Source organism: Coturnix japonica, chromosome 22, assembly GCF_001577835.2.
Source record: "Coturnix japonica isolate 7356 chromosome 22, Coturnix japonica 2.1, whole genome shotgun sequence".
NCBI classification, from domain to species: Eukaryota; Metazoa; Chordata; class Aves; order Galliformes; family Phasianidae; genus Coturnix; species Coturnix japonica.
This window is the reverse complement of record NC_029537.1, coordinates 1,768,007-1,786,553: the sequence shown is the minus strand read 5'-3', so window position 1 is coordinate 1,786,553 and position 18,547 is coordinate 1,768,007. Positions and strand designations below refer to the sequence as shown.

Here is an 18,547-nt window from a genome sequence, read left to right as displayed (position 1 = left end):
GACAGCAATGTTTGTAACACACTTGCTTTAGCTTCCTGCTTTTGTTAAGGGGATTTGTTTCATAGAGGTTTCTGAGGCTATTACTTACATCACCTATTTAAGTTTATTAGTAAGGACTGAGCAATTCTGTTCCCTCAACACCACTGCAACCCTCCACCCAAAATAAACACTTCAGCATATAGGTCAGGAGGTTTAGAGGTTAAAAAAAATAGATTGAAAAAAGGAAAGAAACATAAAACAATGCAATGGCCTTCAGGTTTCTTGTCTCAGCTCCTCCCCTTCCTGCCTTGTGCCTCATTAAGGTGGTGGTGAGCAAAGCCTTTCTTACCTGGGAGCTGCTTTGTGCTTCTGGGTGATGCAGCAGATTCTCAGTTAAGTCTATGCACAAAGTGGTGTTTTCCCTGGAAACTGTGTTTTTGTAAGGATTACTTTATTGCTGTGCTCATTCTGTCTACCTTAACAGATTCCAAGCTTGAGGATCGTTAACCATCTTTCTTCTAGCAGCCAAGCTAATAGTTTTTGAGTCCTATGTGTTTGGATTTATCTGCTTGGGAACATCTTCAGAAGAGGTACGAAGAAAGTGTATTTTCAGGCTGAAGGATGGAGATTCTCTGCATCAGCAGTGAAAACTGGAGCTGGGAAGGACTATGGCAGCTCTGCCCTTGGGCACAGAGCAGCTCTGCTGAGAGTATTCCCAGTAGGGAAAGGTCTTTTCTTTGCATTGCAGTCAGGTGTGCAACTGCTCTTATCAGACTAAAGCGCTTCCTGAATATCTCGCTTTGTGTTTCTTGGTGCTTGGTTTAATGTCTCTGTTTTGCTCTGCTCTTCTTTTCTTGTTTACGTGGTCTGTTTTCTGCTGCTAACAGGTTTCAGAGCTCTGGGTTAAGATCAAATCACCCTGAGGTGGAAGATTTGAAGCTGAAGAGGTTCCAGGTGATCCTGAACTACATGCTTTGTTAATCCCTCCTAATAGATGATAAGGACTAGGCCTCCTTCAGGTGCATCCCCTATCTTGCCCTGTAGCCGTGCTTTCAGTTTCAAGCTCATTTCCCATCGTAAGTCCTTTATTTTGTGGTCAGATTCATCTTCCCATAGCAGTAACCACAGCCAATCAAAACCTAGTGAGAAAATTAAAGATGGTAAGAATGCAACTTTTGTATGGATGTCAAGTTAGCCATCTCTTTTATTAGTCTTTATAATTAGAAGATACTGAGATGCCTCCTACCCTCGCAAACAAGCCCTCCTAATTAAAACACACTTGTTTTGCTGCCCACTACTTCCAGGGCCATTTTTCCTCCCCAGAAGCCCTGCTTTCCTTGCATTCTTGCCTTCAATTCTTCACTCTTGAAAAACGAATCTCCTGCCAAAATTCAGGTGTCCAAATCCTCTACAAATTGGGCTTAAATAATCCATTAAACCAGTATTTTGCAAATGGTGGTTTCAGGCATTATAACCTAAACCTGCTCTAAACAGATCAAGTTCAGAGCTGGTTTTAAACCGGTCTTGCAAACTACAACTTTAATGAGTGCATGAAATTCTTTCCAAGTCTAATTAGTCTTTCAGCTTGCTTGAACCAGACCAAAGTCAAGGAAGAAAAGCCTTTGTGATTCCTGAAAGAGAAAGCTGAGGCTTCCCCTTGTTATAGCAGAGCTTTAATCCAATAACGTTGACGCTTTGGAGATGGCATGAGCCGCTTGCTTATCACAAAGCAGGGGCTGCCTGACCTCTTGTGAGCATGAACCTCCACCTGGTAGTATTAAAGGCAGGGCACAGTTTTGATAATGGCTGTTAATTAAGTGGCTTCATGCGTAGAGGCATGAAATGAAGAAACCCCTTTTGCTGAGATACTTAGTGCTCAGGCCATACGAAGCCCCAAAGATCGTGCTGCAGGAATGAATCGCATCGCCCTGATGTTAACTTGCAGTGAACCCAGCTATTACTCAATTCCAGCGATAACTTTGGTGATGATTACTCCTTTTATTCCTAATATGAGCTGTTGTAATTCATTATAGTCTTGTCTAATGGGTCAAATTGCTAGGAAAGCCAAGCAGATACGAAATGGACGGGTGACCCCAAGAGTTCCTGGGGCTGTAGTTGTTTGATCAGCGATTTGATATGAATGTGTAGCTTTTAATTGGCCATTGGTCACATTTTGGTTTCAAGGGTCCTCTGTATGTGCTTATAAACCTCTGTATGTGCTTACAAACTTCCAAGCAGAGCTGCAAAATGCTGCTGTTAATGTGCCCCAGCCATTAATGCTATCGTGAATGTGTGTCTGTCTGAATTAGCAAGCGAGCAAAGGCTGTGATTCCCAAGATGTCTTACTAATTACTGTGGCTGTGATTTAATGTTAATTATTTATTATACTCCGTTATGTTCTATAGCTCAGTTAGCTCAAAACAAAAACCTGAAACGTTTGGAATTACGATCCTTCGTTCTGGCAGCGTGATATTAAGTCTTTTATAAGAAGGACTTTGTTCTAATTATAAGGTATGTGCTAAAGCTTCGTTAATTTATATTACAGTGCTAATTGCAAGTCCTTTGCAACAACGCCCGTTCTGCTACAAGGGCCAAGTTCTGTAGTAGTAATACAGAATGCAATGGGGCTTCGCTTGGAACTGTTCCCTTCTGTGTAGGGGTGAGGATGGCTTTAAGGCATCCTGAAGCACGAGGGATGGCAGCTTCTGTGCCAGGTCTGGAGTACAGTGAATACACAGATCTGTAGAGTTGAGTGCATTTGATCCTGAGTTCTGGAAGACGTGGGCCATGTGTTAAGGGAAGGCTCTGAGCACCATGATAGTCCAGGAGGAGCTCTTGGTTGTGAATGCTTTCCAACATACTTGCTTCTCTCCAGGTTTCTGCATTGCTCTCAAAATGGACTAAGCAAAATATGTGGCTCCAGATATTCCCAAACTTAGGTGAGTTGAAAGAACACCCGTTTACATGCTGCGTTCCCAACATTGCTTTTTCTTCCCAAGAACTGTTTGATTTGTATGCGTGGCCTTAGAGGGATGCATTGATAAAGATGCTTTTCTCCTGCAAGCTGGACTGGTTCTGGGTTTCTGATGTGCACCACAGAATGACCCGGGTTGGAAGGGACCTCAAAGATCATGTAGTTCCAACCCCCCCTGCCTGGCAGGGCCACCAAACATACACCTTTACTAGATCAGATTGCCCATGGCCCCATCCAACCTGGCCTTGAACACCTCTAAGGACGGGGCATCCACAACCTCCCTGGGCAGCCTGTTCCAGGGCCTAACCACTGTCCTAGTAAAGAACTTCCCACTAACATCCAACCTAAATCTTCCCTCTTTTAACTTAAAACCATTTCCCCGTGTCCTGCTATTGTCAGCAAAGGGGGAGCTTCTTTAGGGATGCTCAATGGGCTCAAATCCAGACAGGCTGTGGGTGCTTTGTATCTGGAGGTATTCAAGGCAAGGTTGGATGGGCAACCTGGGCTAATAGATTTGGAGGTTCATGGCCCTGCTTGGCAGCATTGGCACAGATATCTGTGAACTGATGAGGTTATGATTGAGATTGGGGGGTTGGAACTACATGATCCTTAAGGTCCCTTCCAACCCGGGTCATTCTGGGATCTTAAATAGACGGTGGTGAAGTGATGGCTGCAGTGCTGTGTGTTAATTACGGGACAGGTGGGTGTAGGGGGATCTGCGAAGTGGAAGGCGGATAAAAATGGCTCCGAGCTGGGAAGGGCAATGATTTCCTGGGTGAAATCAGAGCCTGAAAGTAAAGATGGGATGGAGAATAGGAATGAATGAGCGAAGCACACGGACATACACTACGGAAGCCGCCTTGTACCGCCCCGCCCCATTCCGCCCCCACCGCCCCCCTCCGGGTGATGTCAGCCCCATCTCGCCCGGCGCCATTTTGAAAGTAGAGCTGCCTTGAGGGGGGGGGGTGGGCCGGAACGAGGAGCGGATCGGGGGCAGCCCCAGGAGCGGAGCTCGGCCGCACCCCCGCCACCATCCGCCGCCATCCGCCCCCCGCGGCCGCCCCGAGCGCGGCACCGGCGGCACCGCCGCGTAGCGCCGAGCCCGACCGACACGCAGCGGCCGCTCTCGCGAGCCCAACATGGCAGGTAAGGGGTAGGGGCGGCTGCTGCTGCTGCTGCGGGGTGGAGGGGGGCGCAGGTGGGGCTGCTGCCCCCGGGGTGGGGGCGGTCTGGGCTGTAGACGGTGGAGCCGCCCCCGGGTTGGGGAGCGCCTGGTCGGTCTCCAGCTTCAGCAGTCGGCCCTGCGTGAAAATGGCACGAGGGGAGCGCCGGGCATGGAGGGGGATGGGGGGAGATTGGGAAGTTACCCCCGAGCGATGGGGGGTCCCCGCAGCTTTATAAATGAGGGGCTGTAATTAGGGAACACGGGCTTTTCGGTGCGTCCCTTCTCGTCGCTTTCCATCTTGCATCCCGGAGCTTTGCTCGTGCAATGAGGGATTCTCTTCTTCCTCCTTCTTCCTCCTCACTTTTCCTGGCAGGCTGCTTTTAGGAACGCGTTCCTTCTCCTGCAGGTTGCATCGCCCTTCCAGCGGGTTTGTGCTGGGCTTCCCCCCCCCCCTCCAATCTCCTCCTTCCTCTTTTTTTGTTGTTTTCTTAAAAATAAATGGAGAAAACGGCACGGTTGGACGTAGCCGTTTGGAAGGCGGCCTTTCGCCATCATGCATGGAGGGCAGTGATTGATTTCTCTTTCCAAGCCCGTCACCTTTTTAGCAGCAGGCACCATGGCAGCGTGGAATGACGGAGGAAGAGGGTTGGAGAGGAGGAGGAGGAGAGCGGGTTGTGTGGGGGTGGGGGGCTCTTTGGGGGGGTATTTTTGCAGTTCCATCGTTGCTTAAAGGCGTTTTGGCATCTCTGGCATTGCTGAGTGCTGTTGGAGCCCTCACCAGGTCCAGCTGTGTGCTTTGCTTTGCTGTAATCCTTCAGGAAGGAAAGCAGAGCGAGCTGCAAGCACTCATGGGTTACATTCAGCACCCCCACAGAAGCCCTGGGTTGTATTTGGGCTTCAGGTTCCCACCTCTTTATCTCCTTCCATCCTTCCCATGGATGGGTATAGGAGAGGGGTGCAGTCCCTTCTACATGTTGAGAACGGCAGCAGCCCTTTGGATTAACATATCGCTGCCATCTGTTGCTCATCCCGCTTGAAACCGCGTCGAGGGAAAGTTCCATTTTGACATTGGCTTTGCCCTAAAATGAAAAGGCCGGACCACAAATAGTGAGGCAGCAGGGCAGGCCCGTGTCAGCCCCTTCCTGTATGTCCTCAGCCCGGCGGTGATTTGCTCACAAGTCGATGTAAAAGAGAAATGGGTGGTGGTTTTCTTTTTGTGCCGTGTTTTGGTTCGGGGTTTCAAATGAATCGCCGCCTCCCGCCGGGGCAGGGATGTTCCTCAAGTTTTCTCTCCGCTCTGTGTTTTATGGTATTACAGCTCATTGCTTCCTATCGCTGCTTTGCTTTTCTACTTGGATTTGCTGCTTTGCTTTTTATTCACCTCTATTTTTAAGCTGATAATTGCTTTCGTTCCTGGTAGAATTATTTCCTTTAGCCTTCAGTATTTAAGTTCAGCTCGGGGGGCTTTTGGAAAGGGAGGGAATGAATGGCACGCTTGGTTTCTCTCTATTGAAATATTCTGCACATTCAGAGCTTTTTCTGCTTCCCAACCAGGTTTTGTGTGTGCTGGGAGAGAGGGCTTTGATTTCTAAAGTGGGAAGCAGCTCTGTGTGTAATAAGATGCTTTGGGGTTTGGTGCCAGCAGTACGAGCCCCATGAGCTGCTCCCATCCACTTCTGCCGCTAACGCTGCTTTGGTGGACGCCAGCAAAGTGCTGAGGACAAAAACAATATCTGTAAAGGGAAAAGGTGGGGAGGGGTGGCTGTGCCGACCTCGCTGCTGCTGAGGAAGTGGGTGTGCGCGGTGTTGTCTGAAAGCTTCGAGTCGGCGGCTCCTGTTGCGGTGGGGGGTCTCATTTTTTGTATTGTGTTTTTTTTTCAGGAGCTGGAGGAGGAAATGACGTTCAGTGGTGTTTTTCTCAGGTGAAAGGCGCTGTGGATGATGATGTAGCAGAAGGTAAGAGAGATCTTTCAGATTATCCTTTTTCCCCTGGCTTCTTATAGCTGCTCTTTGATTAAGATCTTCCCAATCTCAAACATAAGGGCCCAAGTCACATATGTGCATTCAGGGCATTCGATTCAGGATCAGGCTACACCAGCAGGGTTCTCTTCGTGCTTTGAAGGACTCCATTCAGCCTTCAGGAGTGTCCACCTGTAGTTGTCTTCCCTAACAGTTCAGGTTCCCCATCACTCAGCTTTTGCTGTTCCTAACCTGGACCGTGATCCTTGCATCCCACAGGGAAGTGGTGTAGCAGTTAATTAATATTGGTGTTCTTTGATGATCCAAGCATTTGATAGAGTGATTATTTTTCCTCAGTCTTCCCAACTTCTGTTAACCAGAGGAGGATGAAATCAAAGTATTTGTGTCTGCTTGCTTACCTCAAAGCTGGAGGGGGAGTTGTGTGTTAGAAACAACATGGAAATTGCATATTATGACATATATATAACACCACAGCAGTGCTGGCAGTGACAAATGTCATCTCTTACAATCAGAAGCAGCCATCTTAGTGACTACAAGAAATGTGCTTGCTCTTATTTGCTTGGCCATCCTTGGAGGAGTCCTGCGTGCTGTTTGGGTAGTCGTGGTGGTGGGCAACACTTCTGCTTTTCCCTTTGCTTTGAGATAGTTATGGACTTGTAAATGCATTTGGCCACAGGTTCCTGTTGGCATGGTATGACCTGTAAGATCAGGAGTTGGTTACTCTTTTGCTCTGGCTTGCCGACAAGTGAGATGAACGTTGGGTTTAGAAGAGCAATAGCTGCAGTTCCCTTTATTTCCCCATTCGATGTGTGATCGAGATGAACTTGAGGCAGAAAACAAGAGTCTGATTTTATATATTGGCTGCAACACGTGGCAAACAAGGAGCTTTAAAATGCTGCTGTCGCTTTGTGAGCTGAAGGATGGACTTTGGAAGCAAGAAAACAACTTTATTTTAAAGCTTATTTTAGGAGCTTTTGAGGAAGTATATTTTAAGGCATGAGCTGTGAACTACTGTTAAAAGTAGTAAATATTTCCTTTGATCGAGTTTAAATTCTCTAACCTTTATTTTTAATTGCACGTCAAGCTAAATCCTCAAGGTGCAAATTTTGGGAAGAATTACGGTTGTGTGGCAGATGCTTGCAAATAATTCTTCATTAAAACAGACACGTTGACTGCGTGTAATAGCAATGAGCTACGGGTAGTGGCTTTTATGGGGATGTGGAAAGGCAGGAGTCAGGAAGCAGTTTGTCCTTAGCTGCTGTAGGGCCTTCTGCTTTGCACCATGAGGGGTGACTCCCCAAAGCCTCACTGTACTGCAGGATATCTGATGTGTGTCTGCATCCTGGGATGGGGTCTCAGAGGTGGGGTTATAGTTGGTTGTAATGGATCTTTAGGAGCTCTTCTGAGCTCTTCCTGGTTATTTGGGTCTCAGGTTGCTTGTTGAAGTTTGTAGGAAGCCAGCTGTTGTAACTGTAATGCAGTTTTACCTTCCATGCAATGTTTGGAGTTCCTACTATGCTTTATACATTGAAAAGGTTAATGATGTATCAAGCTAAAACTTCAACCTTTTCCTTTTCTAAGTTAGGTTTCTGGCTTTAAGTTAGACTTGCTTGAATAAGATGAAGCCTCGTGGAATTAGAACAGCAGTTTTGCATGCTTCTGGTCCTCCTTCAGAATACCAGCAGACAAATTGTCAGTGGCTCTGAGTCTGCTGTGGCCTTTTTCCCACCCCACTGTCTGCTTTCTTCTGGCAAGCTCCATGGCCAAACCTTAAGAAAACGGTGCTGTCTGAAACTTCAATGGTCCTTTAGCCAATGTGGTCTGCAAGCTAATGAGTGTGGGCTCTGCTTGCCCGATGAGTGAGGGCAGTGCCAGTTTGCTGAGGGTAGTACCAGGGTTGGAAGGAGTTTCCCTGCCTGTTTTCTTCCTGTTCTCAATAGAATGTTAGGATGTTTAAATAGAAAAGTTAACGTAAGTTAACATAAACTGGGGAGTGTCAATCAAGAAAACTGCATCTACTTAATTGCAGCAAGCAGTGGAGTTTAACCCAGTGGTCTCCCTGAAACGTTGCCTAGAAATAAGTGAATGGAGAGCAGTGCTTCTTATAATACAGTGATAATAGCAAGTTAATAAAGTTTGTGAAGAATGTTGCTATTTCAGCTTCCAGCACATCTGATTCAGGTGTGAGTACAGCAGTGGGAGCACCTACAGCTCTTCAGGTGCTTTGGTCACAGTGGATCCTTCTGAGTTGGTGTTTGATGGCTGAAGCACAAACTATCATGAGACACTTGTTAATTTTCTGGCTTTACAGTGTGGTAGGTGGATGTGACGGTGTTTCTTTGAGAGATGGTGAGGATGGAAGGAAAAGAAAGGGGAAGCCGTTACTAAAGCCTGTTGAATGAAGACAGAAGTGGGGCCTTCCTGTGCCGCTCTGCTTTGGCAAAGGCTTGGCAGCTGGAAGGGGTATGGTTCCATGAGGAGCAGTGAAGAGGATGTGCCTCTCAGTGCATATGGATCATGGCTTCTGCTCTCTGCTTCTCAAACAGCAGATTCTTTGCTCCACAGAAGCCTTCCTCGTTTCTCTGCTTTGTTTGTCTTGCTGAAGCTCAGTCCTACAGCAGATGCACTCATCTTGTCCTGGTTCTGGATCTTCCAGAGCTGATAGAACACGAGATGAGGCAGAACTGTTCTGGTGGTGAGAGCAGTGATTGTTCTCAGATCAGTGTCAGGGTGTTCAAAGCACCTGTAATGCGTGAGGTCGTCCCCTTTGGTTCCATCACTGCAGGTAAGTCAGAAGTGCTCAAAAGGAGACACTGCCGTATTTTATTAGAAGGTTCCTTTGTGGGAATGGCTGCAGGAAAAAACAGGAGATTTTTCTGCTGTTTCTTTGTCATGTAGTTTGTTTTTGTTCTTCTGTTAAGTTCTCTAAGGTACAGTAATGATGGCAGCTCTGGTTGGAAACAACTTAGGAACTGTAAGTTTAGACTGCCTGAAAACTGAACGCTGGCTTAATGGAATGAGTTCATACTTCAGAACAAATTAAGTCAAATTTGTTTAATTACTTGGCAGAGGGAAAAGAGTCAAGCTGCTCTATCTAAATGTTCTTTCAAGTGTAATCCAAAGATACGTAAAAGTCTGATAGTCTCCATCCAAGGCTGGAAGCCAGGAACTTAAGTCCTAAGCTTTGGCCCTGAGTGATTCCACATCTCTTTGACAAGTTGTTTAACTCCTTGGTGCCCCTGCAGGAGTTATGGGTGCTGCTGGCTCTGATGCTGTGCACTGTTCTATGCTTCTTTGTTAATCTGTCACTTCATTTGTGTTTCTTTATAGTCACAACGGTGCTGCAGTCTGTTGCAGTTGGTGACGTGATGAACAGATGAAATCTCTTATGTTTCTGTCCCTGGACATGTTGCATGGGGTCAGAGATAAGAACAAGGCTCTGCATTTCTCTTGTTTGTGAATGTTTTCTCTGTTTGATTCTAGGTACGTTAGAACTTTCAGATGTAGTTTTGTGTTTATTTTTGGCTGACTTCAAAATTGCAGAGCAGCTGTGGGCGCTTATTGCTTCAGTTTGCCTTCAGTACACCAAAATAGCTGCCATTAACAGTGAGGAAAACTGAAGTCAGGAATGAGAACTGCTATAAAAGAGCAGTTCAGCACCTTGTGAAGTTCACTGTCTTCTCTTGCCTTATCAGAAAACTTTCTCTTAGTCAAGTCACATCTGTTAGCACTGGAAGTTAGAGCTGCAGAACCTCTGTGTATAAAGAGGATGGCTGTGACCTGCCTTGCTGTGGTGTGTCCTGTACTGTTGGCTTAGCTGCTAACTGACCTCTGGATAGAAGGATGTTGCTGGGATCACATGAGAAGGAGGGCTTCTACCCAGCTGAGCTTGTGGGCAGCAGTCACAGAAGAAACACAATAGTGTTGTTATAGAAGCAGTGGTTAGGCTTTTCTGTAATGGGCACTGATGCAGTAGGAGGCAAAGCGGTTAATGATCAGGCCATCACACAGGGGTTATACAAAGGAGTGCAGCTCTGCTGTCTGGGGGTGCCCTGCTGGATTACAGCTCATGATCAGCTCTGTAGCTTTGAATTTGAAAGGTGCATCCTAAAGCTTCTGTTTTGGTTACTCGTGCCCTCACAGCGGGCTTCTGTGATGGCTGTAGCTATATAGAATGTGTGCAGGAGAGAGCTAAAATCAGGAGAGCTTCTGGCAGATGCAGCACTGATGTAAGAGTTAAGAGCTGGGTGTTCCTAGCTTTGCTGTTTGCCTTTCTTTTTTCCCCTGCTGTCTTCTGACTTGCCTATTTAGGCCATGGCTACATGTTTGGCAGCGTTTCTGCTTGAAGAGGCACTCCTTCCCACTTTGCTGGCACCAGCATTCATGTAACTGCACAATGAACTCGCCTGGGAAGCTGATCCAGCTGAAAAATGCTTCAAATTGTGCTTTTGACTGGATTCTTTCTCAGCTGAACTGAACCCTGCTCTGGTTCTCAATGCTGTTTGCTTGTGACAGCGTAGTGTGAAGAGATCAAGAAGCTCAAGGAAGAGGAGTAACTCTGGAAGAGAGTCAGTATCCTTATAGGATTTTAAGTCCAGTCAGTACAAGACGCTGATCTTCAAGTGCTGTGCTGCTACAAATGGTAAACTAAATGAACAAAAAGGGACTTAGAATTTTGCTGTTTGTGATGTGCTTTGTGCTGTTTGAAGGCCAGCAATAAATATATGAAATACCACTGCTGTGGTAGAGATCCCAGGCTGGTATTTTAGTTCAGTCTGATACAATAGGTGGGTGGTGGGTGTGCAGACAGTGACAGTGCAGTGAGAGGGAGATGAAGATGTGCCTGAAGGGCTGGGGGTGCAGAACTGCCTGGTGTGGAGAGAGGGACACACCAGTGGTCAAGCTGCTTTGCACTGAGTGCACACCCAGCAACACACGTGTGCAATGCCATCATCACTGGGGTGTCAGTTCTGCTGCAGAACAGCATTACTGGTATTCATAAAACAGATATTTTTCCTCCAGCATCTGCACAAGCAGTGTGTGAAAAGAGAAGCCGTGCTCGACTTGTTCGGCATTGTCATTAGCTTTGTTGTTTGGTTGTTTTCTCAAGCTGTCTTGTTATCAGTATGGTTTAGTTTCTCCTAGAAAAGAATAGCAGTTAATTGGGAGCTGGATTACTTACTGATTGCTTTACAGTAAAGCACTTTAGATAATCTAACAAATGATAATCTTCTCTTACTGTGTCTCATCGCTCTTAATATGATTTGAAAAACTGATCCTTTGTTTGGGGTTTTTTCCTTCATCTAAATTAATGTATTGTCTTATGTGTAGATGCTGTAGAAAGAGGCTGCCCTGCATGCAGTTAAACCTTCAGTGTCCTGTATCACCCCCAGAGAAAACATCAGTTAGTGATGGCACCAGAATCAGGGTTGGCTTTAAGGGTATTTTCCAGACCTTTCTTTGATTCATAATAAACAGTACCATAAATACTTACAAGTATTTGTAGTACAGAGAGCAACCAAGACATCAGGGGTTGTTATTAGTATATGTTGATAGCGTTACTAAAGGTGATTACTGGAGGTTTCTGTGTGTGGCTGTGATTTGGTTACAGAAATAGAAGTAGCTGTGAGCTTTTCTCTTCCAACTTCTCGTGCTTTTGGTAAGCACTGGAGGAGAAATTATTAACGTGGTCAGACATCCTTTGGACAAATGTATTTTCCTCCCAGCAATCCACAAGTGATAGCACCATTAAGGAGCTCGGCCTATTGGGGTCATGTGTTCACCCCTCTGGCAGATAGGCTTACATCTAATTGTGGAGGGAAAAGAAAATCAGGGTCAGGAAGAGAGGATTTAAGAGTTGTGTTGTAAGAGAATGCATTCTGCATACCTGGGAAGTCCATCTCTATGTGGATATGTTTCCCTTTGTGCTTTTGGCTGTCGTGCCTTGTATTGCAGCTCTGGGAATTGAGTGCTGTCCAGGCACACGGTTTATGCTGCGTGGCTTTGAAAAGCTGAGGAAATAGAACTGTGTATATTTGACAAAATCAATTCATTAAAATATATTCCTTTTAACTGTGATCATGATTTTGACAGACTCTGAGAGTTGCTGGACCTTCTCCTTATGAAACTGAAATCCAGGTAGTGTTTGGTGCATCACGTATGGGGTCACTTAGAATGATTAATCTTGAGCTCATTTGTATTGAAATGTGGCCTGGGAATGGGATGAATAGTTAGCCCTAATGCTCTATGAATCCTCACCTCCAGGCTCACTGTCATAGAGGTGGCAGCTGCTTCTGGAGGCTGAAGCATGCATTCCATATGGGAACATCTTCATTCTACAGCAGCCCCTTTTGGAAGGATTAACTTGGTGCTGTTTGTGGATGTGTGCTGTGCTTAACCCAGTAGTTTTGTCTCTGGCAAAGAGAAGCAGGCAGCATTTCAGTACCAGAACGTTGCATGGTGCACGTGTCACTGCTGGTTCCCTGGAGCCTGATGTGAGGAAGCTCATCCCAAACCTGGGGATACCACACCTGCTTGCTTGTATAACATCGCCATCCCTCTGCTGTTCCTGAAAATCTCTGAGCTAAATTGTTGTCTATGACTGTGCTCTGAGGTCACCTCTGTTCTGTTACTCAGTGTTCCTGTGCGAGGATTAAGCGTGGTGATTGGGGGGAGGGTGGAAAATGATGGAATAGGAGTACAGCCCATATAGGAGGACTTCTGGCTTCACCTGCCCTCCTTGCTGGCTGTTGTCTCTATGAGGAAGTCAGCAAGGGAAGATCATATGCACAGCCCTCCTCTGCCTTATAACCTTTCTGTGTATGTGTTGAGATCCTTTTTTAAGAAGCCTTACTAAAAAGTAGAAGTTGTTTGGTGCCATATAATTCCTGTTCTTTTGAACCAGCTCCTCATGCTCATTGCCTGGCATTCACCTGCATGTTTGCCTCCCTTGCCGGCCATAATGGAAGGGGGGGAGGGTGGTTTTCTTATTATCTTGCCTTTATTCTCCTTCCTTGGTGGGATGCAGTGGACATGTCTGATGGGCAGAGGTTTCTTGCATTCTGCAGTGTGATACTTGAAGATGAAAAGCCATAGGAATTCATGGCCTTGGCTTTTTTTCCCTGAAATAAAAGCTTTGGTCAAACAATGCATGGGAATAGCTCGAAACAGCACGATAGTTTCCAGGAATTGCTTGCTGCTAAACAAAAATGCCATCCAGGCTGCAGAGTTCCAGTAGCCCCTTCTGAAAAGCACTGTCAGCTCCTGATATTTTCCTAACATGCTGCAAACTTGCTGTGTGTGTTCTGTAATGGCTTCAGCAAAGAGAAAATCGGGATACTCCCATGTTCTTCACCGTGGCATTCTCAGTGACAAATCAAGAAGGGCATTGCCCAGAGGCTTCTGTTATATCCAAGCAGAACAATAGCGTGGCATGTTATTTCCAAATATATTGTTATTTGCAAACAGAGAACGAACCGCTGGCTTTTCTGTGCTCTGCAGCCTATTGAAATTCTGGCTGCGATTCCAGCAGACTTTTTTCCATAAATAGCTCTGCACTACTTCGGAACACAAACAAGCTCCTGAAAATATCTGAAGTAAGGTCTTCCGAGGGGACTGCTTGGCTTGTGTTGGAGGCTGGTGCTGCGGTGTGGGTGCTGTGATGGAGGTGAGGAATGGATGCCTCCATGGATTGTGAGCAGGGGCTCAGAACAATGCAAGGACATAGAGCTCATTGAGCAGATCCAGAGGAGGGACAATAAGATGATAAGAAGGCTGGAGCACCTCTCATATGAAGAAAGGTTGAGGGATCTGGGTTTGTTTAGCTTGGAGAAGGCTGCGGGGAGGCCTCATTGTGGCCTTCCAGTACTTGAATCAAAAAAACCCAATTACACCATCAAATGCCATGGAGTAAGTAAATACGGCATGAAGTAGAAACAATTGATTCTTTCTAAGAGCAGCCACCTAAATTAAAGGATCCTTTTAACATTTTGTGCTGAATGGGTATTTGGTTATGTGAATTAATACGTAGATCGCTTTGTAGTGCAGATCTGAGTGAACATAGCCTTGGATAAGTAACATAAGGGCAATTTGGTGCAGGCGTGTTCTGTTCTAATTGGTGCAAGCTGTCTTGAGTAAGATACCTTCTTGTGTTGAGGAGAAGCTTCTAAACCATCTTAGCTTGGAGAGGTGAGTAAATAGTTCAGTGATTCACCTGGTTCACAGGGCTGCTGTCCCCCTAGGCCTGTTGCTACTAAATATTTTAACAAGCAGAGAACTTCATTTAAATGGAGTCAAAGAGCTTGAATGTGAGCTCAGCCCTTGTGAAATCTGTGCTCTGAGCAGTGTGCTCTGCGGTGTTACACTCAGTCCCTGCTTATCAAACCTGTTTATCAGCCGTCATCACAGAATGAGGGTGGAACCATAGAAGAGGGCTGGGAAGGCTTTGGGAGCTTGTTAGTGCCACCTTTAATGCAAAGCTTCCAGCTTCCAATGTTACTGCTTAGTAAAAAGCCTTCATCTAGGGATAGTGTACAGCCTGGGAAGCGCGTGCTTAAAGCGTAGCCTCCCATATTGAATGATGCTTTTTCATAATGTTTAACATCATGTGGTGAAGGAGCGTGTAAGGTTTATACGTGGGAATTGCATGCTGGTCTTGGATAGAAATTAGCCCAAGTACCCATGGAGTTCCTGCAGGAGTGGGGGCTTGGTGCTGTTGATTGGATATGACTTAATGGGAGGAGCAGCTTAGCTGCTGACACTTCTATCTTTTTTAGGACCTAGATGGTATTTGAGTGTAAGACATTTCGAGAACATTCTTCGTTCCTCCCAGGCATATTGAGAACAGTTCCCAAAGAAAGCTAAAGTATAAATAAAACAGCTTGGCAATACAGTGAAACACTTCTGCCACAAGGAGTAATTAGCCTGTTCTTGGAAAAGGGATGCGCTGCCAGCATGTTATCTTTATCTCTGCAGAAATAAAGCTTCAGTAACACTAATTCTTTTAAAAGATGTTGGGGAATCCTGATGTTAGTTTTAACATGAGTGTCAGTGTTGTTCTACATTAGAAACACAGAGTGCTGGTTGAAGCAGGACTTATGCTGGGGGAGCTGCATGTGTAACAGTGCAGCTGAGCTCTGGGGCTGCAGGTTTTCCATCATGAATGCACAAGGATCATTGCTGCTTGGGTTCATTTAGTTCCCTTATCATTAACTAAAGCCTGATCTGCTTGTGGTTGTATAAAGGACAGAAACGACAAGAAACTGTAAATTCTGTGTGATACAGATATAACTTAACCCTTCTGTCATCATCTTCCAGGAAAGCATCTCATAAATCTGTGTAGGTTTTGTTAGCTAAATAGGGTTTCAGTACTAGAAATGTAACCAGCGTGGGCTGGTTGTTATTGCTTGGTCCAATTACCCTCTTTAAAGGACTTGTGTGTGCTGGGAAGGTGCAGTGCCTGTAATACTGAACACGTGGAACAACAAGGTGCAAAATGGAGGCGGCCCTGTGCTTTCTTGTGCCACTTAGTCATTGCTTTAGATGCTTTTTAGATGCTTCCTCAGTAGTAGGGATGCACTGTAGGCACAGAGAATGGTAGCACTTCCAGCTCCTCCTTTCCAGCAAACCATGAGCTTTGTGTTTTACTGGGCTTGCATTCTAGCTCAGGTTTCACTTAGGGTTAAAAAAAGACTTTTTCAAGTGCTGTGCAGCAGCACCGAGGAACGTGTGTTTATTCCACTTATTTTTGGTGTGTAAACCAGTCAGAGTTTAGTTATTTGAGTGTTCTGGGCTGTTACAAACTGCTTTGTGTGTGGGTTGCACTGTTGCCATAATGGCAGCCACTATCATTTCTTGTATCAGTTCTGTGGTGTTTGGGTTTGTTTTATCTGCATCTAACAGGGGAAGTTAATTTGTCTGGGTTAAGTGTGACTGTTGTATGCTGAGACAGTAGTGAGGAGCTATGTACCAAAGCCACATATCCAAAATGTTATCCTGATCATCCCAGCCCTGCCAGGAGAGGAGCTTCCCTTCAGTGGGTTGGGATTGGTGCATGTCCTACTAGGAGGCCCAGTTGGCTTTTTCACTTTGTATACCTCCAAGCAGATGCAAACTTGACAGGCTGGAAGCTCTCAGCAGCTGGATTTTGTGACTTGGAAAGCAACCCCCCCCCCCCAGAAGCTTTCATGTTGAGCAGCTGGTTGGTATTTAGATATGCTGAAATGTTGATTTTTGCCATTGGTTACTCTTCTGTTGGAAGGCAGAATGGTGCTGCTGGTTGAAGAAAGCTTGTGGGCCGACCTGAGCTGCTTCTTGGGAACGTGTTATTGCAGTAGCTGTACAGAACAGGCCCAAGGAGAAAAGGTGACCTTTAACTGCTTGTTCCTAATTGTGAATAAATATTGTAGTTCCACGAGCGATGGGATTATTCACCCGCCTTTCTAAGGTTATTTAAGACGGGTACCAGGAGTGGGTCTGGATTTGTGCCACTTGTGCCTCTTCTGTTTATGATATTAATAAACCGGTGTCAAATGTCCTGGGAACGGGTGATGAGGGTTGAAAGACCTTTGTTTCAGCCAACAATAGACCTGAATTAGTGTGAATAGGAAAAGCAAATAGGCACTTCCTGGCGTATTTTAAGGAATACTGGACTCAAGCTTTTCTCCTAGCAAAATGTCCTATGTGTATGTATGGTAGTCTTTCTAAATGCATTTGCTGAGCTAATAATGTAACATAGAGTCTCTAGAAAGGTTTTCTTTCCCTTCAGTTTAAGGTTCGGGGATCACAGGGGTAGATCAGCTCAGGTGTGTGCAGAAGGTGGAAGGTGGGGATATGTCCATGCATGTGTTCTGAAAGGAGCTGCAGTAATGTCCTTTCTCATGGTTTAAAAATAGAAAGTAATTAATCAGGGTGATGAGGGTTAATGGTTTCTACCCGGAAACCAAACAGCTTTGCATTTGTTTATGTTGAGAGAACATTCTTCTATCTGCTGTTGTTATGAGTTCAGTAAGAGAAGATTTTCACAGTAATTTTTGCAGCTCTTATTCACCAGGTCCATAGTGGGTCGATCAACTTTTAAATCAAGCCTTAAAAGTTCTTTCCCAAAGCTTGTATTAATTTGAATGTGAATGCTTTAACTCATTTCACAGAGATGAAAGTTTTAATGTCATTTTCAGTGGTAAGAAGCACTGAGTGATTCATCAGTGCTGCTGCACATCCATCCCACCTGTTTTCAAGCCTGCTTTGACTTTGTCCTGTTTTCCCTCTGCCACCACAAGGGCCTTGGAGCTGTGTGTGCTGGAGACACTGAATTTCCTTCTATAGGCGGAGAGGAAGCCAGTGGGCTGAGGTTTAAATATGTTTCCTTTCTATCTCATTCTTACTTCTAGGGAGCTGTTGTTGGAAGTGTAAACTCACTGTACAGGTGGACAGAAATGCATTTCACTTAATGGCATCCTACAAATCCAGCAGTGTGCTCTGGAGATGGGGTTGTTCTCCTTCTTGCCTCCATCAAATAATTGAGATACGTGGTGGAGCATTCAAAAGTGTGAGGTGATGGTAATGCCTCTCTGCGGTGTCTTCTGTATCTGTAGAAGTCATTGCTGTTGCAGCAGGCCTGTTGGTTGGGATCTTGCCTCATCTGAAGGTGGGACATAAAGGAAATGAGTGATAACTGCTGGGGAAACACTGAGTGAATGGGGTTGTGGATGCTCGTAAATGTTAACCCACAAACAGCAACAGCTCAGTGAGGCACAACGGTTGTTTATGGCACAGAAGTAATAAAGCAGTCAGTGTGCCTCTCCCTGTTCAGCTTGAGTTGTATTGAACACTGGGTGGGCTTTCTGTGAAGTGCCTTTAAACAAGGGTAGTTTGAAAACAGCAGTATAAGGAATCTGAAGGAGATGGTTTCCAAGATGGAAGTCATTGTTCTGTTTTTGCTTTTACCTTGTTAAAACATTTCACCTGTATATTCAGCTCTTATTCCATTTCACAAGTAGTACTTTTATAAAGGGACTTGAGATTTAATTCTACTTCCATTCTGTTTTCTGCAGTTTTAATGTCATCGCTATTGCTTTGCAGACAGGAGCAGCTGCTTTTGTGCAGAGCAGATGGACTCGGGGTTGTTTTTCTCTCTGGTTGTTGAGCTTAGTAAAACTATCCCAGAATTATTAGCCATACATCAAACCAGTGCCAACAAGGTTCAAGTTCATCTTGCTGTCATTGCAGTGGGAGGGGATCTGCTTAATGAGGAGGGGTCCAGCCTTTGTTTTAGGGAGCTGGGTAGGAATTTAAAGGTAAAATAGGTGATTACAGTGAGTAAATCAGGCAGGCTTTCAAATCCAAAGTCAAACATGTAATTAAACTGGGACTTGTCTGTTATGTAGAGTGTGTTATTTATTTTTTTCCCTTCAAAGATTGGGGTGGTTGGAAAGAGGAGAAGAAATGGAGAA

At 45.4% G+C, this 18,547-nt stretch overlaps 1 protein-coding gene across 5 annotated transcripts in view; it reads left to right on the top strand.

The window, feature by feature from the left end:
* The first annotated feature begins 365 nt into the window (after positions 1-365).
* The window catches only part of PPP2R2A (protein phosphatase 2 regulatory subunit Balpha), a 34,124-nt gene continuing 15,942 nt past the window's right edge, over positions 366-18,547 (top strand). The window contains exons 1-4 of one of the 5 annotated variants that reach the window (XM_015882970.2): positions 366-418; positions 867-933; positions 2,855-2,918; positions 6,000-6,074. In XM_015882970.2, coding sequence (XP_015738456.1) covers positions 381-418; positions 867-933; positions 2,855-2,918; positions 6,000-6,074 — 244 coding nt within the window. In that variant the 5' untranslated portion in view covers positions 366-380. Of the gene's footprint in view, positions 419-513; positions 570-866; positions 934-2,854; positions 2,919-3,894; positions 4,100-5,375; positions 5,428-5,999; positions 6,075-10,721; positions 10,741-18,547 lie in introns of those variants that run through there. The other 4 variants (XM_015882969.1, XM_015882972.2, XM_015882971.1 and 1 more) reach the window with 4 other exon arrangements.